Source organism: Muntiacus reevesi, chromosome 4 (genome assembly GCF_963930625.1).
Source record: "Muntiacus reevesi chromosome 4, mMunRee1.1, whole genome shotgun sequence".
In the NCBI taxonomy this organism is placed as follows: Eukaryota; Metazoa; Chordata; class Mammalia; order Artiodactyla; family Cervidae; genus Muntiacus; species Muntiacus reevesi.
The window spans coordinates 110,170,148-110,193,685 of NC_089252.1; the positions used below are offsets into that span (position 1 = coordinate 110,170,148).

General features: G+C 44.1%; 1 protein-coding gene across 1 annotated transcript in view; it reads left to right on the top strand.

Annotated features, from left to right (window-relative positions):
* SCAP (SREBF chaperone) overlaps window positions 1–23,538 on the top strand; it is a 98,347-nt gene that overhangs the window by 46,210 nt on the left and 28,599 nt on the right. Inside the window, exon 2 of the mRNA XM_065933834.1 lies at window positions 5,504–5,723. Coding sequence (XP_065789906.1) covers window positions 5,602–5,723 — 122 coding nt within the window. The 5' untranslated portion in view covers window positions 5,504–5,601. The remainder of the gene's footprint in view (window positions 1–5,503; window positions 5,724–23,538) is intronic.

The window sequence follows — 23,538 nt, forward strand, 5'->3', positions numbered from 1 at the left end:
GAAGGAAAAAGCCCAAGATCAGATGGCTTCACTAGTAAATTCTGTCAAATCTTTAAAGGTGATTTAACTAGCTTTGACTGGACAAACTTTTGTTGGTAAAGTAATGTCTCTGTTTTTTAATATGCTGTCTAGCTTGGTCATAGCTTTTCTTCCAAGGAACAAGTATCTTTTAATTTCATGGCTGCAGTTACCATCTACAGTGATTTTGGAGCACCCGAAAATAAAGTCTTTTCACAGTTTCCATTGTTTCCCCATCTATTTACCATGAGTGATGGGGCTGGATGCCATGATGTTAGTTTTCTGAATGTTGAGTTTTAAGCCAACTTTTTCACTCTCCTCTTTTAAACTTTCATCAAGAGGCTCTTTAGTTCCTCTTCGCTTTCTGCCGTAAGTGTGGTGTCATCTGCCCATTTGTATCTGAGGTTATTGATATTTCTCCCAGCAATCTTGATTCCAGCTTGTGCTTCATCCAGCCTGGCATTTCACATGATGTTGATGTATTCTGCATATAAGTTAAATAAGCAGGGTGACAATAAACAGCCTTGATATACTCCTTTCCCGATTTGGAATCAGTCTGTTGTTCCATGTCCAGTTCTAACTGTTCGTTCTTGACCTGCATACAGATTTCTCAGGAGGCAGGTCAGGTGGTCTGGTTTCCCATCTCCTGTAGAATTTTCCACAGTTCATTGTGATCCAGACAGTCAGAGGCTTTGTTGTACTCAATAAAGCAGAAATAGATGTTTTTCTGGAACTCTCTTGCTTTTTCGATGATCTAGTGAATGTTGGCAATTTGATCTCTGGTTCCTCTGCCTTTTCTAAATCCAGCTGGAATATCTGGAAGTTCACGGATAATGTACTGTTAAACCTGACTTGGAGAATTTTGAGCATCACTTTAGTAGCACATGAGAAGAGTGCAATTGTGCGGTAGTTTGAACATTCTTTGGCATTGCCTTTTTTTGGGATTAGAATGTAAACGGACCTTTTCCAGTCCTGTGGCCACTACTGAGTTTTCCAAATTTGCCGACATATTGAATGCAGCACTTTCACAGCATCATCTTTTAGGATTTGAAAAAGTTCAACTGGAATTCCATCGCCTCCACTAGCTTTGTTCGTAGTGATGCTTCCTAAGGCCCACTTGACTTCACATTCCAGGATGTCTGGCTCTAGGTGAGTGATCACACCATTGTAGTTATCTGGGTCATTAAGACCTTTTTTGTACAGTTCTGTGTATTCTTGCCATCTCTTCTTAATATCTTCTGCTTCTGTTAGGTCCACACCATTTCTTTCCTTAATTGGGCCCTTCTTCACATGAAATGTTCCCTTGGTATCTTTAATTTTCTTGAAGAGATCTCTAGTCTTTCCCATTCTATTGTTTTCCTCTATTTCTTTGCATTGATCACTGAAGAAGGCTTTCTTTCTTTCTTTCTTTCTTTTTTAAGAAGGCTTTCTTATCTCTCATTGGTATTCTTTGAAACTCTGCATTCAAATAGGTGTATCTTTCTTTTTCTCCTTTTCCTCTCACTAGCCATGAGGGAAATGCAAATCAAGATCAAATAAGATACTTACACACTCCTATTAGTCCAGCTAAAATAAAGAATAGTAGCAATACCAAACGCTGGTGAGGATGCCAAGAAACGAAGTCTGTCTGGTGGAAGTGTAAAACGGTATGGGTACTCTGGAAAATATGTTGGCAGTCTTAGGTTATATAGTACGTTTTATGTTTCCTAACAGTTTCACTTCTGGGTATTTATTCCAGTGAAAGAAGATAGTCAGTAAATGTTTGTGGTAAGAATAAGCATAATGAGTCCAGTATGGCTGAAATTTAGGGGAGATGGTAAGGCTTTTCAACAAATGATCTTGGAAAGCTTTGAGACAGAGTCTGCAGTCTGTGTCATTTTTTGCATCTCTTTTCCTACTCCCTCCTTGGGGCTTTGAAACATTTCTTTTTCTTGGTTGAGTGTTTAACTTTTGTGAGTTGGTTAAAGAGAATTTTAAATGCTGAAAGTTTGGTGAATACAGGCACAAAATAAATAGACTATCATCTCTCAAAAAAAAAAAATAATGTCCTGTGTTAATATATATTATGTGTATGGATTTTTCTAAAATTGCACATTTATGATCTGGTTTGGGGCAGGTTCAGAATCATGGGTTCAGCGTGACAAAGTGGCACCAGTCTGCCTCCCCAGTCTGCCCTCAGGGACTCCTCCTGTTCTTTGATGCCCTTTGTCCTCTGAGCCAGTGGGTCTGACTTGATCTGGGCTTGTCCTCTCTGTAGACTTCCTCCAGGGCTATTCTTTGTCCTGGTTCCAATCGTTTTTTTTCTTTATACATAAAGCTCTATAATTTGGGTCTATAACAGCAGAACCCTTTGTTTTTGCTTGTAGCAGGGTGTCCCGTGAAGGCATTGGACAAGATCATTTACATTTTTGTGTAATAGGTCTGCTCAGGCCCCCAGGGCCTCCATCCCATTGTGTCTATTTTTAATTTTTAAAAATTATTTTAAATTACTATTTTTTTATTTTTTAAATTATGTTTTTAATTTTTTAAAATTATTTTTATTGTGTTAAAATATGTATAAACATAAAATTTGCCGTGTTAACCATTAATTGTGCAATTCAGGGACATTAATTACATTCACAGTGTTGTGTAGCCATCACCATTATCTATTTCTAAAACTTTTCATCACCCCAGAAAGCTGTAATTAGTAACTTCCTATCCTCTCTGCCCCCAGGCTCCTAGTAACCTCTAATCTGTCTTCTGTCTCTACAGATTTTCCTAATCTAGATGTTTCTTAGAAGTGGCGTCATATAAAGTTTGTCTGGTTGCGTCTGCCTTATTTCATTTAGCATGTTTGCAGGGTCTGTCCATGTCGTAGTATATATCAGAACCTCATTCCTTTCTATGGCCAAACAACATTCTACTGTGTGTGTATGTATCACATAAAAACTGCTGTCTCTTTAAATTCAGGAAGCTGAGTTCAGAGTGTAGATTTTGAGCTGAAGAAATTTATTAAGTGTGGGGCAGTGTAGGAAAGAGAAAATTTCAGTTCAGGTTGGATAAATTGTGCTTTGGAATAGCTTTGTGTCAAAGTGAACACAGTGGAAGGGGAAGATGAGTAATTCTCTTGCCAGGTTCAGGTAGGTGGGTGTGTAATAAACTAGAATTTGGACTTCTTATTTTTGTTTGTTTTATGATTTTGTTTCCCGGGCGCTATGAAAATGAGCAATTAATATAAGTAATAGAGATGAGTGGGAACTGAAAATGACTAAGATCATGTCAGAAAGACTTGTACTTGCTGCAGAATGGAAGGGAAATGTTTTTGTTTTTTCTCACATTAGTAATTTCATGTATAAGAGAACAGAAGAGTCCTGAGAAGGAGATTAGGAGTAGTAGGATCCCAGTCTCCTGGTGGGCTTGGTTTGGGGACCTTTAAGGGAAGAGATGTGGGGCTTGGCAGAGGACTGAGGTTGGAAACGCTCCAGCTTGTTCCCGACAGTGTCTTCCCACAGGCATGTTTCTCATTAGTGTTTGTTTCCCCCTTGGGGCAGGATGGAGAGTTGGGGGCGTAGGAGCAGAGAAGTCGCTTCCCCAGAGTCATGGGTTATGCTGGTGGGAAGTGCAGCTGCGGGGCCTGCCGCGGCCCTGAGACCCTGGTGAGCTCTGAGGCTCCAGGTGAGCGGCTGGCTCTTGTCAGCAGCTCTGCTACTTGGGCAGGGCTGTCACTTGCTGGCTCCCCTGCCTGCTGCCTTTTGAGTTGACCCACAGAGGGCTCTGTGTCGTCTTTCCTTAGAAGGTTCTTGGACTGGAGAATTGCACGCATGCTTGAGGCTTGTGCCTCCAGGAAGGTGGATGGAGTGGATCCCTTCTGTTGACTGGCTGTGGTGACTGCTCTTGCTTCTCGTTTCTGCTCTCATACTTCTGAGGCATCATCGCTTTGGCCTGGGTTTCATCAGTGAGCCAGATCATGCCAAGAAACACGTCCGGGCAGGTTCCGTGCAGCAGAGACTGGAAAATAGCAACACGGAACAGGAGAAGTAGATTTTTTTTTTTTTTTTAAGAAATATGGTTTTATTGTTATTTATTTATTAATGGCTGTGCTGGGTCTTTATTGCTGTACGCTGGCTTTTTTTCCTGGTTGCAGGGGGCAGGTGTTGCTCTCTAGCTGTGCTGCGTGGTCTGTCCTCGCCATGGCTGCTGCTGTGGAGCGCGGGCTGTCGTGCGCACGGGCACCAGTTGCAGCTCGTGGTCTTTAGTACACGCGCTCAGTGGTTGTGGCCCATGGGCTTAGTTGCTTCACAGCATGTGAAATCTTCCCGGACCAGGGACTGAACCTGTGTCCTCTTCACTGGCAGGCAGATTCTTAACCGCTGGACCACCGGGGAAGTCCAGAAGTAGATTTAAATGTGAATTTCATTGGAGAGCTCAGCAGGGAAAGGAATTCTAGATCTCTGGGCCCTTCTATTAGAATTTGATATTCTGATTTTTGGGGGTGTAAGTTTTCTGGCACAGGCTTCTGTTAGGAAGCGATGCACAGACAAATGAGAGACTTAACTGGAAGGGTATGGCATGGCCAGAAGGAAGACCTCCTGAGTCTTCAGAAAGGACTGGAGCCAGAGCAGCGCAGTGATCTGGGAGCCGGAACCTCTCGGGGAGGATTCAACACCACCATGTCCAGTTTTGCTTCTTTTTCTCAGAAGTCAAAGTCCAGGGAGACAGACATGACCAGCCTGGCAGGGGCCAGGGAGGGGACCTTAACTGACTGTCCGTGCAGGGTTGATCTTGTGCAGAAAGCTGAGTCGCACTGGCTGCTGTCACTCAGAGAAGGAGATGGCTTGCAGGAGCAGAAGGGGCCCTCTGCCCCACATGTTCCCAGAACAACGTGGGACCAGAAGCAGAGACTTCCACCTTGCAGTGCAGTTTGTTTTATGTCAGGGGCCTAGGCTTTTTGGTGTTTTTACATTGAGGGCTGATCTCACTGAATGTTCTTTATCAGTGAATCACTGTTTGTGCAAGAAATGTGTTTTTTGAGGGATCAGTCCTTGTGTGAAGGTTTTTCCCAAGGATTTCTCTTGGTATGGCCTTTGCACAGAGAACAGGGGGTCGGGTTTCCAGAATGTCCATTTGGCTGAGAGCAGCTGAAGGTACTGTCAGTTACACAGGCGTGCTCTTCTGTGCCACAGGTGAGAACAATGCCCTCTCGAGGGAGTGGCCTTTTTAAGAAAGTGCCTGATGTGGAAGATGGTTGAGAGTTTGTTACTAGAGCTAGAGGGGCAGTGTTTTGGTGTCTTTGGTTAGACTTACTTGGATCCTGCCCACAGTCACTAGGAGTGGGCCAAGATTGTGCACACGTGTGTCTGCGCGCATGGGTTGGGGTTGATGTCTCCACCTCTTCTTGCCTGTACACATCCTGATTCGGTCTCCACATCCCTGCCACCTCCCCTGGGTGCCCTAGTGTTCACAGCCAGGTATTCTTTGCTAATTTGCTTTTCTCTCTTCTTGCCAGGTGTCTGCAAATGGTGTACATTGTCAGTGCCATCCAGCGTATGCCAGGCTGATCCATGGTCACTTTCCGGGATGGCAGCAAGGTGACTTCAGCTGAGGATGACCCTGACTGAAAGGCTGCGTGAGAAGATATCTCAGGCCTTCTACAACCATGGGCTGTTCTGTGCGTCCTACCCCATCCCCATCATTCTCTTCACGGGGCTCTGCATCTTAGCCTGCTGGTATGTTTCCAAGTTACCCTGGATATGGTGGGCCAGTAGACTTCCTAACCCTGACTGTTGTGTAGCCCTTGGACTGTGTCTTTTTATACAGTGGAACTTGAGGCTCATTTGGGCCCACCAGTGGGAAGCTGTAGTCCTGGGGTGGTAGCCACTGCACTAAAACAGTCCACATTTATCCTAATTTAATTTAAGTCACCAGGTTTGTTCATATTATTGAGAATTTCTCAAAATAATGTTGAGATGTTTCTAAGAAACTGCAGGATGAATAAAAGTGTGATCTTTTAACTTTCCTTCTCAGCAGTGGTAGCTTCCTTTTGGCATCCAGTTAAGAACAGGAGCCTTGGAGTGTTGCAAGAACAGTCCATTTCAACAATTCTTGAGATACCATCAATGTTGCAAGCTAATCCCAGAGATAGGGTTTTCTACACATGGGATTGTCATTGCCTCACGCAGGATCTTTTGTTGCGTGGACTCTCTAGTTATGTGTGGGCTGAGTAGTTGCAGTGTGTGGGCTCTCTGGTTGTGGCATGTGGACTTAGTTGCCGTGCAGCATGTGGGGTCTTAGGTCCTGGACCAGGGATTGAGCCGGTGTCTCCTGCATTGCAAGGTGATTCTTAAGCACTGGACCACCAGGCAAGCCCCTCTCTGTCATTCTCTTATGTTCATGGGGAGCTTCCTTCTGACCTCTGGTTGACCCTGGGGCCTGCCACACTCACCAGCACTGTTGCGAGAGCTGTGCTGCCCTTTCTCCGTGTCTGTTGTGCTGTCCCAGGGCCCTAGAGAACCCTGAAAGCTGTAGCTGATGAAGACATTGTAGAAGGAGAGGCTTGATGTAAGGTGGTAACCAGTGGTCCCCTTTGGCTCTCAAACACTGACGAGAAAAGAGCCCACCTCATTGTCCTTGTCTCTGGGAAGAATTCTGGTTTCCAGATTCATTGCGCATCTAATGTTTATAGAAGTTTACTTTGCTGTGCTGGAAGAAGGATGGTTCAGGACTGAACTCGCTGTTCAGTTGTTAATGATTCCAAGTTCTTCCTTAATTAGGATAAGGAAGGATGAGCATATTCATTGAGAATTTCCTGTTGGGTGCTTCAGCAGGTATATAATTAAATGTCTCATTAATCCTCATAAAAAACCTTGGGAAATGATCCAGTTATATTTTCATTTAACCAAAGGGAGGATGGAGGATTAGAGCATGCCTGGTCTACACAACCAATGAGCAGGGAAACTGGAGTTCAGATCCAGGCCAGGGATCCTGGTGCCTGTACCTGTCCCCCCAGCTCTCCTCACTCTGACTCCGTGTATTTGTTTAAACTTCGTTAATTTGTGTTGTACATGGTAAGATGCTTGTGGCTTTATCCTGCACCTGATGAATTAGGAGTGTTCTGAGAACCCAGCTCTTGGTTTTGCTTGTATTCTTTCCTTTAAGTCAATTTACACATCTCTGTCTTTCAGAATTATCCTTTTCTAGACCTGGCCGGTGTGCTTGGGCAGTGGTTCTTAAAGCTGCGCTAGCATCAGAATCACGAGGGCCCGTTAAACAAAACTGCCAGGCTCTACCCCAGAGTTTCTTGTTCATCAGGTCTGGGTGAAGCCAAGAATGTGCGTCTGAACAACTTACCAGGCCAGGGGCCTACATGCTGAGAACACTAGACCGTGTGTCTGTCTTGAAAAGTTCTACCACATCTCAGCTAAAAGTAGTTTTTATTCTGACTTCTGGAGCAGCAGTTTGTGGTGACACTCATGGTCATTATTGCTCCTATCGCCTTTTGTATGGGTGGGTGGTGTCCAGCTCCCCTGTCATCAATTCTCACTTCTGTGATGGCCTCTGTGTATGTGCCTTTGTACCTAGGAGGGTGTTAAGTGAATCCATAATGGATGAACACCCTGAATTAAACTTGGCTTCTCAATGGACAGTTGAAGAGGTAGTTGTGACTCCCTCTCCACAAGGACAGCTCTAGTACCAGAAAGGAAAGGGTGTTTCCTCTTGCCATTCCCCTTCTGAGGGTTGGATTTGGCCAGCCAGGTCCAGACAGCTTCCCAGACAGGGAGTGTGTGATGTGGGTAGCAGCTGTGAGTGTAGCTGGGTGCAACTGGGATGTATCTTTGAATGAATAATTTGATATCACACACGTGTTTCAAAACAAATTGTCCTTGGATTTATGATAGACGCCTCTGGTATGAAACTTGCTGACCTTTGTGGCTAAGGTCTCAAGTATGGAACATTCCTTGACTCAGGGTGAATTATAATGGGGTAGGGGATAGGGGAAGAGGCAAATGTGATAGTAACAGTATTTTGCTAATTGGCTACCAGCATAGCCCAATTGCAGAAGAACAGCAAAAAGCAAGGGAGAAGAGGGAAAGGTATGCTCACCTGAATGCAGAGTTCCAGAGGATAGCAGAAAGAAACAAGAAGGCCTTCTTCAATGAACAGTGCAAAGAAATAGAAGAAAGCAACAGAATGGGGAACGACTACCGATCTCTTCAAGAAAATTTGAGATAGCAAAGGAACATTTCATGCAGTGATGGACTTAGTAAAAGACAGAAGTGGTGAAGACCTAATGGAAGCAGAAGAGATCAAAAAGAGGTGGCAGGAATACACATAAGAACTGTACAGGTAAGATCTTAATGACCCGGATAACCATGATGGTGTGATCACTCACCTAGAGCCAGATACCCTGGAGTGTGAAGTCATGTGGGCCTTAGGAAGCACTGCTGCCAATAAAGTTAGTGGAAGTGATGAAATTCCAGCAGAGCTATTTAAAATCCTAAAAGATGATGCTTTTAAAGTGATCCACTCAGTATGTCAGCAAATTTGGAAAAGACAGCAGTGGCCACAGGACTGGAAAAGGTCAGTCTTCATCCCACTTCGGAAGAAGGCAGTACTAAAGAATGTTCAAACTACTGGACAATTGCACTTATCTCCCATGCTAGTAACATTATGTTCAAAATCCTTCAAGGTAGGCTTCAGCAGTCTTTGAATCAAGAATTTCCAGATGTACAAGCTGGGTTTAGAAAAGGCAGAGATACCAGAAATCAAATTGCCAACATTCTCTGGATCATAGAGAAAGCAAGGGAATTCCAGAAAAACATCTACTTCTGTTTCATTGAGTACGCTAAAGCCTTTGACTGTGTGGATCATAACAAACTGGGAAATTCTTCAAGAGATGAGAATACCAGATCATCTTACCTGTCTCCTGAGAAACCAGTATACAGGTCAAGAAGCAACAGTTAGAACCTTATCTGGAACAACTGACTGGTTCAAAATTGAGAAAGGAGTATGTCAAGGCTGTACATTGTCACCCAGTTTATTTAACTCATATGCAAAGCACATCATTCGAAATGCCAGGCTGGATGAGTTACAAGTGGAATCAAGATTGCTGGGAGAAATATCAACAACCACAGGTATGCAGATGATACCACTCTAATGACAGAAGGCAAAAGGAACTTAAGTGCCTTTTGATGAGGGTGAAATAGTAGAGTGAAAAAGCTGACTTAAAAGTCAGCATTCAAAAAATGAAGATCGTGGCATTCAGTGCTATGACATCATGGCAGATAGAAGGGAAAAAGGTGGAAGCAGTGACAGATTTCCTCTTCTTGGGTTCTAAAATCACTGTGGATGGTGACCACTGCCTTGAAATTAGAAGATGACTGCTTCTTGGGATGAAAGCTATGACAAATCTAGACAGTGTGTTAAAAAGCAAAAACATCACCTTGCCAGCAAAGTTGCATATAATCAATGCTATGGTCTTTGCAGTAGTCAGGTACGGATGTGAGAGTTGGACCATAAAAGAAGACAGAGTGCCGAAGAATTGATGCTTTTGAACTGTGGTGTTGGAGAAGACTCTTGAGAGTCTATTGGACAGCACGGAGATCAAACCAGTCAGTCCTAAAGGAAATCAACCCTGAATAGTCATTGGAAGGACTGATGCTGAAGCTGAAGCTACAGGACTTTGGCCGCCTGATGCGAAGAGCCTATTCATTGGAAAAGACCCTGATGCTGGGAAAGATTGAAGGTAGAAGGAGAAGAGGGCAACAGAAGATGAGATGGTTGGATGGCCTCACTGATGCAGTGGACTTGAACTTGGGCAAACTCCGGGAGATGGTGAGGAACAGGGAAGCCTGGCGTGCTGCAGTCCGTGGTGTCACAAAGAGGCGGCCACAACCTGGCGACCGAACAGCAGCAGCAGTGGCCCAGTTGCAGCCAAGCTGGGCCGACGCCTGTCTTAGATCCCACAGGTGTGTCTGGCTGAGCATCAGTCCTGGGAAGTGGGTGGGGGACCCTCAGAGTGGGATTAGGAGAGGGAGTGGAAGACTCCTCTTCACTGAGCACTGGCTTTGTGCTCAAGTGCTTCCACACATGGTATTTCATTTGGTCGCCTGACGTCCTTAGAGGAAGTGGTTATTCCCTAGTTCCTTTGCTGATGATGAAACTTGTACGGAGAGATAGTAAGTGGTATGTGCTGCAACTGGTAGGTCTGGGTGGCGGATCCACATCTGTGGTTTCTCCACTCCATTGTGGTGACGTGAACTTTATGAAGACCACTTTGGTTCTGATAACTCACTGCAGGGAGTCTGCTCCTTGATCAAGAAGCCGGAGAAAGAGAGTCTCAGTTGCAGTGGGTCATTGGCCAGTGGGCTAGGATCTGCCTAGACAGAGAACAGAGAGGCTTTTTGAGGCAGCGGCCCTATGTAATAGGCGTTGAGGAGAGCGCATGCAGTTGAGTTTTATAGCCACCTCAATCAAGATGGCTGTAGTATATGCCAAGAACTGTGCCAGACAGTAATGCCGAACACAGACTCTCCCACGGTCTCAGCCTGAGACAGACAGTTGCAGTGCCATTGGGTTTTTTTTCTTTTAAGTTTATGCATTTATTATTATTTTAAAAAATGGTTCTTAAAAGAATAAATAATAGTTTTTATATATTTACTTTGGCTGTGCTGGGTCTTCTTGCTGCATGCGCTTTTCTCTAGTTGCTGCGAGCGGGGGCTACTCTCCAGTTGTGTGTGGGCGTCTCATTGCAGTGGCCTCTCTTGTCACAGAGCACGGACTCTAGGCACGTGGACTTCAGTAGTAGTGGTGCACAGGTTTAGTTGCCCCTTGGCATGTGGAATGTTCCTGGACCAGAGATCAAACCCATGTGTCATGCGTTGGCAGGTGGATTTTTATCCACTTAGCCACCAGGGAAGCCCCCGCAGGGTGGATCCTTAATCACTGGACTACCAGGGAAGTTCCTGGTTTTTTTTTTAATTGAAGGATAGTTGATTTATCATGTTGTGTCAGTTTCTATTCTGTAGCAAAGTGATTCAGTTATCCATGTATACATACTATTTTTCATATTCTTTCCATTATGGTTTGTTACAGGATATTGAATATTGTTCCCTTTGCTATAGAGTAAGACCTTGTTTTATCCATTTTTTTATATAGTAGTTCGTATTTGCTAATCCTAAACTCCTTATTTGTCCTTCCCCATTCCCCTTTGGTAACTGGTTTTAAATTTCTGTGTCTGTGAGTCTGTTTCTGTTTGTAAATAAGTTCATTTGTGTCATATTTTAGCTTCCATATATAAGTGATATAGAGTACTTGTCTTTCTCTTGCTGACTTCACTTCATATGATCATCTCTGGGTCCATCCATGTTGCTGCAAATGGCATTATTTCATTCTTTTTTTATGACTAATAATCCATTTTTTTTTTATGTGCCACATCTTCTTATCCATCCATCTGTCCGTGGACATTTAGGTTGTCTCCATGTTGTGGCTACTGTAAGTAGCGCTGCTGTGAACCTGAAAGCGCCTGTTACTTTTTTGTATTTGTGCTGCCGAAGTGCGCACACCTGTTACCTTTTTGAATTAGAGTTTGTGCCAAATATATTCCTAGGAGTGGGATTGCTGGATCGTATGGTAGCTCTATTTTTAATTTTTTAAGGACCCTCTATACTGTTTTCTGTCGTGACTGTACCAGTTTACATTCCCACCACTCCTGGTGGGAATGTAAATTTTTTCCACATCCTCTTCAGCATTTATTATTTGTTGACGGTTTTACGATGGCCATTCTGACCAGTGTGAGGTGGTACCTCATTGTTGTGTTTTTTTTAAATTTTATTTATTTTTAACTGGAGGATAATTGCTTTACAATATTGTGTGGCTTTCTGCCATACAGCAACGTTAATCAGCTGTAGGTATATACATGTCCCCTCCCTCTTGAACCTTCCTCCCACCCCCACATTGTAGTTTTAATTTGCATTTCTGTAATAATTAGTGCTGTCGAGCATCTTTTCATGTGGTTATTGGCCATCTGTATGTCTTCTTTGGAGAATGAATAGACTGCTTTTAGTGGTTTCATTAGATGCCCAGGCTCCATTTAACTGCTTACCTGTATTGTACATGAAACAAGAGACTTGTTCAGCTTGATGAAGGGACTGCTGCTCTCGCTCCCTCTGTCTGGCTCTAGCAGCTTCCTGAGCTGTGGGCCTGTTCATCATCACAGGATCACCCTGGGAGCCATGACTGCTCTTTCCTTTGGGAAAACCTGATGAAACTTGTAGCAAGTAGGCGCTGTGGCAACAGGTGTCTATTTACACTTCCTAGAGCTAGTTAGGCCACCAGGATGCCCGGTAGCGGCCCAGCAAGGCAGAGGATGCTGTTGCTTGGGCCTGCCCTGGGAAGTGGTGGGTGCGCCGTGGCGTGAAGGAACAGTGTCTGGGTGCCAGGCCAGCTGAGTTGCCCTCCCTGTGGGTCAGAGGTTTATGTGGGGGTCACTGGGTCACTTGTGATTCCATAACGTGCTGCTAGTGGTTACAGAGGGTGAATTTTCCCTTAGAGAGCAAGTTGGAATCACGATGAGACCATTCCAAACCTCCTGAAGGAGGCAAATCCTGCAGGGTGTGTGGGTATCCGAGTGCAGACATGGCCCTTTCCTCCTCTTCCTCTGGAGCAAAGCAGCCCTTTCAGGCTGAGACTGGACATCTCGGTTGTGGTGGCCTCTGCTCTCAACCTCTCTCCGGTGTCTGCCATGGCTCAGGTTTCCCCATGATCATCATGGCCCTTTGCAGGTGGGCACACGGAACTTACAGAACAGGCTCCTTCTTTCTGTACCCTTGTGACTACTCTGAACATGATTAGATTCTTTTCATGAATAAGAAAGAAATCTGAGTAACAGAAGCCAGGTCTGCATCTGTGCTTTGGAGAGCTGGGCTGGTTGGCTGAGAAGGACATCCCAGAGCACCATGGACCTGTGTCCCAAAGCCCAGACGCAGGAGCCAGGGGCCCAGCCACAGCAGCCGCTCTTGGGTCCTGTTCAGCACTCCGAAGCCAGAGGCTCCCTCCAAGCAGAAGTTACCCCTGGCCCTGTATACAAACCCCGGAAAAGCTCTCAAGGGCTTGGAGGAGATCAAAGGCGCCCTTATCAACCCAGACTTCCTCAAACAGAAGAGAGATCAGGAGATCTCAGCAGTTTTCCCTTTTAGACTTTCAGCACCCCACCCCTAGTTCTGTACTGTTCTCCCCTGAGAAGGGAAGAGGGGAAGCATGTTCAACTGCTGCTGTCTCCAGAGGGGAGTCTTGTGCCACGTCTCTGCATGCCATCTTTCTGGTTGCTCTTCCTGTGTGTCTTCAGTGTCGCCTGAGCTCCCATCATAACACCATCATTTGTGGGACCCAGGGCAGCATGCAGGTGCAGGGCTGCTTCCTCAGAAAGCGGGGGGAAAGTATCATTAAAGGTGCTGGAGTATGCTCAGATGCAAGTGGGTGAAAGGCTGCTGCTGCCAAGCTGCTCCTGCCAATCCGATGTGCTGTGGTGCCGCCAGCCTGGGATAAGCCACGGCCGGCCGACACTTTACCCAGCTCCAGGACAGCGAGGTGGGAGCTGCTGAACAGCCCTTCTGGTTTTGGTTGGGCACCTGTAGGCGGCAGCAGCACATGGATACCTGGACTGGGAGGGGGTGGGCAGGGGTGCTGGTGGTCACGCACCTGTCCCAGGGTGGAGGGACCACCTGTGAACCTATACTCCGCATCATGCGCTGTTGTGATGGACTTGGCTTATGAAACACAAATCAAAAGATAGATTTGTTGAGAATTTCTATATATCTAGTGCCGATTAAACCCCAAGCTTCAGACCCTTCTGAACGTGAGGTCTTGTGCAGCCACATAGGTGCACACCATGAAGCTAGCCCTCGGTACAGCCTCAGCCTGCATGTCTTGAACATCTTCCATGTGGCTGGTATGAGGATGCGAGAGTTAGAAGGACATGTTCCCGCCTCACATATCTTACATTAATTAAGCAGGTGAATTGAAGAGCAGTGTCTGCAGGTTGTGATGGGAGTGTAGATGAGAGATGCCCGACTGCTTGTGGTGGAGAGATGAGGTGGCCTTGAATGATACATAGGAGTTTGGTTAGCATTTAGTGGTTAGAGGGCATGTTTTAGTTTGGTCTCCCCGAGACAAGGATTTGAGTGCATGTAGCTTGGCAACCCACTCCAGTACTCTTGCCTGGAAAATCCCACTAGTGGAGGAGCCTGGTAGACTGCAGTCTATGGGGTCGAGAAGTCAGACACGATTGAGCGACTTCACTTTCACTTTCACTTTCATGCATTGGAGAAGGAAATGGCAACCCACTCTAGTGTTCTCGCCTGGAGAATCCCAGGGACGGCAGAGCCTGATGGGCTGCCGTCTATGGGGTCGCACAGAGTTGGACACGACTGATGCGACTTAGCAGCAGCAGCTTATGTGTAAGATGGAATGAACAACAACAAAAAAAGATGGAATGAACAGTGATCAGTGGGTGGAAGAGGGAGCTGGAAGGGGAGGTACATTATTCATCAAGTTTACACCACGGGCCGGCCACTCAAGAGTCATGTTCTTGGGGATGCTGAAGAACAGTGCAGGTCGTCCACCTCAGAGCTCCCCCTCTGATTGGGGTAGCTGCACCCTCTGCCAGGTCAGCAAACTCATTCCCTGCAGGGCCACACAGGAAGGCCACGTGGAGTCTCTATCACGTATTTTTCTTTGGTTGTTTTGTTTTATATGTTGTTGTTCAGTCAGCATGTTGTGTCTGACTCTTTACCACCCCTTGAACTGCAGCGCGCCAGGCCTCCCTGCCCTTCACCATCTCCTGGAGTTTCCTCAGACTCATGTCCACTGAGTCAGTGATGCCATCCAACTGTCTTATCTTTGTCCCCTTCTCCTCCTGCCATCAGTCTTTCCCAGCATCAGGGTCATTTCCAGTGAGTTAGCTCTTCGCATCAGGTGACCAAAGTGTCAAAGCTTCAGCATCAGTCGTTCCAGTGAATATTTAGGACTGATTTCCTTTAGGATGGACTGGTTGGATCTCCTTGCAGTCCAAGGGACTCTCAAGAGTCTTCTCCAAAACCACAGTTAAAAAGCATCAATTCTTCTGCGCTCAGCCTTCTTTATGGCCCAGCTCTTATGTCCATCATAACTACTGGAAAAACCATAGCTTTGACTATACGGACCTTTGTCAGCAAAGTGATGTCTCTGCTTTTTAGTAGGCTGTCTAGGTTTGTCATAGCTTTTCTTCCAAGGAGCAAAGGTCTTTTAATTACATGGCTACAGTCACCATCTGCAGTGATTTTGGAGCACAAGAAATAAAGTCTGACACTGTTTCCATTTTTTTCCCATCTGTTTGCCATGAAATGATGGGACTGGATGCCATGATCTTAGTGTTTTGAATGTTGAGTTTTAAGCCAGTCTTTTCACTCTCCTCTTTCACCTTCATCAAGAGCCTCTTTAGTTCCTCTTTACTTTCAGCCATTAGGGTGATATCATCTGCATATCTGAGGTTATTGATATTTCTCTTGGCAATCTTGATTCCAGCGTATTCTTCATCCAGCCCAGCATTTTGCATGATGTACTCTGCATATAAGTTTAATAAGTAGGGTGACAGTATATAGTCTTGACGTACTCCTTTGCCAATTCAGAATCAGTCTGTTGTTCCATGTCCGGTTCTAACTGTTGCTTCTTGACCTACATACAGATTTCTCAGGAGGCAGGTAAGGTGGTCTGGTATTCCCATCTCTTTCAGAATTTTCCACAGTTTGTTGTGATCCACACAGTCAAAGGCTTTAGTGTAGTCAGTGAAGCAGAAATAGATGTTTTTCTGGAATTCTCTTCCTTTTCCTAGATCCAGTGGATCTTGGCAATTTGATCTTTGGTTCCTCTGCCTTTTCTAAATACGGCTTGTACATCTGGAAGTTTTCAGTTCACATACTTTTGAAGCCCAGTTTGAAGGATTTTGAACTTTACCTTCCTAGCACGTGAAATGAGCTCAATTATCTAGTAGTTTGAACATTCTGTGGCATTGCCTTTCTTTCGGATTGGAATGAAAACGGTCCTTTTCTAGTCCTGTGGCCACTGTTGAGTTTTCCAGATTTGGTGGCATATTGAGTGCAGCCCTTTAACAGCATCATCTTTTAGGATTTGAAACAGCTCTGTTGAAATTCCATCAGTTCCACTAGCCATGTTTGTAATAATGCTTTCTAAGGCCCACTTGACTTCACACTCCATGATGTCTGTCTCTAGGTGAATGATCACACCTCCTTGGTTATCTGGGTCATTAAGACCCCTTTTTTTTTTTTTTTCCATCAAGACCTTTTTTGTACAGTTCTGTGTATTCTTGCCATCTCTTAATATCTTTTGCTTCTGTTAGGTCCTTGCCGTTTCTGTCGTTTATTGTGCCCTTCTTTGCATGAAATGTTCCTTGTTATCTCTAATTTTCTTGAAGAGATCTCTAGTCTTTCCCATTCTGTTGTTTTCTCTTTCTGTTTGCATTGTTCATTTAAAAAGGCTTTCTTATCTCTCCTTGCCTTTCTCTGAAACTGAGTCAGTTAGGTATCTTCCTTTTTTGCCTTGCCTTTCGCTTCTCCCTTTTTTCAGCTATTTGTAAACCCTCCATAGACAACCATTTTTCCTTCTTGCATATCTTTTTCTTTGGGATGGTTTTGGTCACCGCCTCCTGTGACTTCCATCCATAGTTCTTGAGGCACTCTGCCTATCAGATCTAATCCCTTGAATCTGTTTGTCACTTCCACTGTGTAATCATAAGAGATTTGATTAAGGCCATACCTGAATGGCCTAATGGTTCTTCCTGTTTTCTTCAACATAAATTTGAATTTTGCAATAAGGAACTCATGGACTGAGCTGCACTTAGCTTCAGATATTGTTTTTGTTGACTTATAGAGTTTCTCCATCTTTGACTGCAAAGAATATAATCAGTCTGATTTTTGTGCTGACCATCTGGTGATGTCCATGTGTAGAGTTGTCTCTTTGTATTGTTGGAAGAGGATGTTTGGTATGATCAATGCATTCTCTTGGCAGAACTCTGTTAGCCTTTGCCCTGCTTCATTTTGTACTCCAAGGCTAAATTTGCCTGTTCCTCCAGGTATCTCTTTTTTTTTTCCCCTCCAGGTATCTCTTGACTTCCAACTTTTGCATTCCAGTCCTGTATGGTGAAAAGGGCATCTTTTTTGGGGGGGGTGTTAGTTCTAGAAGGTTTTGTTGGTCTTAACCCTTTTAAAATGTAAAAATCACTTTGAACTTACCACATGAATACAGAACATGGACTGTAGTTTGCTGACCCCTAATCTATACAATAATAACATGAATCACTTACTGGGCTGCTTCAGGCTAGCATTAATTCTCAATTGGCACTTGGGGCCCGTCTCTGTGAGGCAGAGAGGCCTCCAGCAGCAGTGGAACACTCTCAGGTGAAGAGATGCAAGTGCTGACAGTTGGAAATTGAGCCAGCATGTCCAGAGATCAGATGAGAGGGAACAAGGGTAGGGCAGCAGCAGGCCCTGGAGAGGTGTTGGGTGGCCAGCCATGGGCTCTGCAGCCACAGCAGCAGAGAGGTGTGTGGGCTGGGAGGTGGGGAGCTTCAGAGTGTGCTCGTACCTGATGAGGAAACAAGTGATTTCAGGAGGAGAAGCTAGTGCATTACTCCAGATAAGAGTTGATAGCTGTTGCTCAGTCTAAGGGGAAGCCCTGGAGGTGGTGAGATATGGCTGAGTCTGGATGTATTTTGAAGGGGGAGCCTTTGGGATTTTTCTGAGCACCAGGTGTAGAGTGTGAGAGAGCTCAGAGTGCTTGGTCTGAGCAGCTGGATGGGTGGAGCTGAGACAGGAAATTCAGGGAGGGGTTTGGAAACGTGGTTCCTTCCTTTTGCCCCTGTAAGGTCAGAGTAAGCCATGGTAGAATCTGGCCCTAGAAACGAGTTTGCGGAAGCAAAGTGGTGTGGTGGTAGAAACCTCCAGTTTCTGTCTTTAGTCTTTTTTTTCTGACCTTGATAAAGTGAGTGCTTTTACTTGTAAAATTGCCCAACACTTTTCTTCCAAGCATTCCTTTTGGTCTCACATTTGGTAGCCATGGACGGTGATGATTACCTTGCATTTTGTATTTCTGTAGAATCTTTTTTTTGTGCTTCTATTAAAAGGAATTTATGGTTATTTAAATTTATGATCATTTTTTGGGGGAAAAAAAAAAAACAACAACAAAACTGTAATACCAGGTAGTATAGCGTGATGTTAACAGCGTGGACTCTGGGCCCAGACTGCCTGTGTTCACATACTGGTTCTGTCGCTTTCTTGGAGGGGGGATATAGCTTCTGTATGCCTCATTGGGCTGTGGTGAGGCTTAAATGAGCAAAAAGGTGAAAGGCAGTTGGCACATCACAGGTTCTCAGTGATAGTTAGAAGCTGTTGTCACTGTTAGAGAGACAGAAACAGGCAGGCTCACGGTCAGCGGTAAGGACCGTTTGGGGGTGAGCATGGGGCACTTTGGTAGCTCCTAGGAGGAGAGGCCTTAACCTGGACTTTGGGGGGAGCGGAAGGACTTCCTGTGGAAGGAATACTGCAGCTGAGGCTTGAAACTGAGTTATCTTGAAGAAGGGGCAGGAGTGTTCAGCCAGGTGCAGAGCCTCAGGAGCAGAAGGGGAGTTGTATGTGGCTCCAGGGCAAGGTTGAAGAATGACCGTGAGCCATTTTAAGCATTTCAAGGTCTGTGACTGTTTCTTCATAGATTTCATCCTAAGAAAGTAGATGCTCTGGGGTGTGCTACCCTTCTTTTTTTTCCTGCTAGAATGTTTTGTTGTTGTTTTTGTTTAGTTGCTAAGTCATATCCAAGTCTTTGTGACCCCATGGACTGCAGCATGCCAGGCTTCCTGGTTCTTTACTATCTCCTGGAGGTTTCTCAAGTTTGTGTCCATTGAGTTGGTGGATTCTTTCTAACCATATCATCCTCTGTCATCCCGTTTGCCTCTTGTCCTCAGTCTTGCCCAGCATCAGGATCTCTTCCAGTGAGTTGGCGCTTCAGATCAGGTGGCCAAAATATTAAAGCTTCAGTATCAGTCCTTCCAGTGAATATTCAGGGTTGATTTCCTTTAGGATTGACTGATTTGATCTCCTTGCTGGAATGTTTAAACTCCTGGAATTCACAGATGTTTTAAATATTTCAAATTTTGAGAAACAGGCTGCCTTCAGTTTAGTAGCTTCTACACAGTGAGAAGCTACTGTGTAGAAAGTGAATGTAGATAAATAAAACGTATGGCTGGCCTTCATCTTCTAGTAGAGCTAGAGCTCCAGCAGCCTTAGCTCTGGGCCCTAGACTCCTGTCTACACCCAGGGGTCAGCCCAGCCCTTGTGCAGAGTTCTCCCCTACAGAACCGTACCTAGTCCAGAGACAATCCTTGATACCTGCCTCCAAACAGGTGAACCTTAGCTTTTGGAAGCAGCAAGACAGAAGCAACTCTTCACATAAAGAGAATTTTCAATAGATTAATGGCTGATTTCCTCTCAGAAATCATCAGTTCAGTTCGGTCACTCAGTCGTGTCCGACTGTTTGCGACCCCATGGACTGAAGCATGTCAGGCTTCCCTGTCCATCACCAGCTCCTGGAGTTTGCTCAGACTCATGTCCATCAAGTCGGTGATGCCATCCAACCATCTCATCCTCTGTCGTCCCTTTCTCCTCCTGCCTTCGGTCTTTCCTAGCTTTAGGGTCTTTTCCAATGAGTCAGTTCTTTGCAGCTGATGGCCTAAGTATTGGAATTTCAGCTTCAGCATCAGTCCTTTCAATGAATATTCAGGACTGATTTCCTTTGGGATTGACTAGTTTAATCTCCTTGCAGTCCACGGGAATCTCAAGAATTTTCTCCAGCACCATGGTTCAAAAGCATCAATTCTTCGGCACTCATCTTTCTTAACAGTCCAACTCTCACACCCATACATGACTACTGGAAAAACCATAGCTTTGACTATACGGACCTTTGTTGGCAAAGTAATGTCTCTGCTTTTCGATATGCTATCCAGGTTGGTCATAGCTTTTCTTCCAATGAGCAAGCGTCTTTTAATTTCATGGCTGCAGTCACCATCTGAGTGATTTCGGAGCCCCCCAAAATAAAACCTCTTACCGCTTCCATTTTTTCCCCAAGTATTTACCATGACATAATGGACCTGGATGCCGTGATCTTAGCTTTTTGAATGTTGAGTTTTAAGTCCGCTTTTTCATTATGGAGGCATTTAAAGTCCTGAAAGGAAAAAACTCAACCAAGAGTTCTATCTTCTGCAAAACTGTACTTCGGTAATGAAGGAGAAATTGAGGCATTTTCAGATAAACAAAAGCTGAGCAAATTTGTTACCGCTGGACCTGCCCTACAGGTTGAACCCATAATAGGAAATAAACACTAGTAAGATGATCAGTATTGCTGTGCTTTCGGTTTGGTTTGTAATTTCTTTCTTTGTCTCTTGTGATTTAAAGGGCAAGTGTATTAAATATAACATAAAAGCTATATTAATGAGAATAAATGTATAAAGCATAATCTGTGACAGTAACAATATAAAAGGGGGAAGACCAGGATGAACTGTCAGAGTGTGTACTATAGAAGCTAGGCTGTCAGTCCGCTTAATTTCATTTGTCTTATTTTCATGATTGCTGATCCTTTCTTCTACCTGTTCAGATTTGCTTTTGAACTCCTCTGTAATAATACTGTTCAGTCTAGATTGTTACAAGGTTTTGTTGTTTTTTTTTAATTTTTGGCTGTGCTGCGTTTTTGTTGTCATTTGTGGCCTTCTCCCTGCACTGGGTTCACTTGTTACAGAGCACAGGCTCCAGGGTGCCGGGCTTCAGTGGTTATGGCACGTGGGCCCAGTAGTTTCCTGCAGCATGTGGAATCTTCCTGGACCAAGGATTGAACTCATGTTCCTTGCATTAGCAGTGGATTCTTAATAACCACTGAACCACCAGGGAAGTCCTGTAAGTTGTTAATAATAGAATTCCCAAAGTAACCACAGGCTTCCCTTGTAGCTCAACTGGTAAAGAATCCACCTGCAATGAGGGAGACCTGGGTTTCATCCCTGGGTTGGGAAGATCCCCTGGAGAAGGGAAAGGCTACCCGCTCCAGTATTCTGGCCTGGAGAATTCTGTGAACTGTATAGTCCATGGGGTCGCAAAGAGTCGGACACGACTTTGAGTGACTTTCGCTTTCAAGGTAACCACTAAGAAAATAACTTCTAAGATATATAGAACAGGAAAGTAGAAGTCAATCAAACTGGCACACTACAAAAAAAAATCAACCCCCTCCCTGTTTTTTTTTTTTTTTTTTAAAGCAATGGAGGAATTGATGAGCAAAAATCACTTGACAGACAGAAAACAAATAGCTGGACGGCACAAGTAAATCCTTCCCTGTCAGTAGTCACATTAAATGTAAGTGGATCAAACTCTCCTACTAAAAGACAATTTGATTTTTAAAAGAATCTAGACTTCCCTGGTTTTTCGTGGTTAAAAATCTGCCTGTCCAGATCTGTGTTTCTGTGCACTCCTCTTCACGTCCACACACAGGCTGGAAGCTCCTTTTTGGTTTTTTTTTTGCAGTCCTTACTCCGTCTTAGTGTTATGCACGTCGTGTTGGTAAAGCAAAGCATGTTTGTTTAAACTTGCATTGATTTTTAAATCAACACTGATTCTGAACAGAGCTAGCCTCTCAAGCTCCAACTTAATTTATATATTTTTTTTACTTCCTGATGTACAGCAACCTGTGTCTTTCTTATCATAGGCCAAAAACATAAAGTGTATTCAGTGTAACACTATAATTTTCTATTTAATTACAATCAATTTTTGATTTCCCAAATTAATTCTTACCATTTACATAAAATTGTATTTTAGACAATTTAAAAATATTTAGAAATAGTTTTATTCTCTGTTATAGGCACTGTTACACGCCCTTCGGAAAGGAAGCCTGACAGTCTGACATTTAAAAGGGATATATGACTAAATAGAAACCCTATGAAGTTAATGGGTTTAAATTTAAACCTTTTTCAAGGATTATTTTTTGAAAGTTTTTTCCCTTAAGGGTCTGATTAATAACTGCTAATAAAAAAAATACCATTGAAAATGTATGAAAATACCATTAAAAATTCTGTCGCTCTCCACACATTTGAAAAATCCAGATCCAGTTATATACAAAATTCCTACTTGATTGCTTAAAGTGCCTTGGATTACCAATATAATCCCTTGGATTACCTGGGACCAAGGATCTGTTGCTAGCAAAAATAATTATTAAATTATGTTTATAACATTTTACCTAATTATATATTGAAATTCCTTCTATTTGTGAGGTAAATTTTTATGCATAAATTATTTAAAATAGTTAAAAAAAAAAAAAAAGAATCTGCCTGCCATGCAGGGGACACAGGTCCAGGAAGATTGTAAATGCCGTGGGAAAACCCCACATGCCGAGGAGCAGCTAGGCCCACAAGCCACAACTGCTGAGCCTGTGAGCTGCAACTCCTGAGACCCGCAGACCTAGAGCCCGTTTTCCACAACAGCGATGAGAAGCCTGGGAATTGCAAAGAAGAGTAGCCCCAGCTCGCTGGGACTAGAGAAAGCATGTGTGTGGCAACAAAGACCCAGTGCGACAGCTAAAAAGGCAGCACAGTTTGTATGTTTAAGAAGAGTGTCTGCGTGCTGCTTTTGGCTGCGCTGGGTCTTTGTTGCGACACCTGGGCCCTGGCTTGCGGCACACAAGCTTCTCTTCTTGTTGCCGTGCACGGGTTCTAGAGTGTGTGGGCTCAGTGGGCCTGCAAGCTCTGGGGAGACACTGTAGTGTAACACACTACGCTTTGGGTGTTAGAACACAAAGAGCTTGCAAGTAAAAGGATGGAAAATGATGTTCCATGCTAAACGGTACCCAAAAGAGAGCAGACGTGGCTATATTGTTATCAAGCAACATTAAAAAGTTTATTAGAGACAAAGAAGGAGGACACTATATATTGATGATATATTGATATGTTGACACTATATATGCTTCAGTATAACAGGAGGGTGTAATGATTATAAACCTCTTAACACTTAACAGCAGATGCCTAAAATATATAAAGCAAAAATGGACAGAATTGAAAAGAGAAATACACAGTTCTCCGGTGACAGTGGGTCTCCGCTTTCAGTGATGGATACAACCAGACAAGACCAACAAGGAAGATGGAGGACCTGAGCAACAGTGAAACCAACGAAACTAGTACACATTCTTCCCAAGTGAACATCGAACATTCTCCAGGCCAGACCCTGTGTTAGATCACAAGTCTCAATAAATTTAGAAAGACTGAAATCATACAGAGGATCTTTTCCAGTGACAGTGGAATGAAACTAAAAATCAAGAAAGGAAGGAAAATTGGAAATACATGGAAATTATCCAGGTGGCCAATAAGCATATGAAAGATAAGCATACAGTGTTTGCTGTATATTGAAACCACAGAGCTATACCAGTACCTTCTCCTCTAAATGGTTCCAGTTAATTGGACTGACAAGGTCA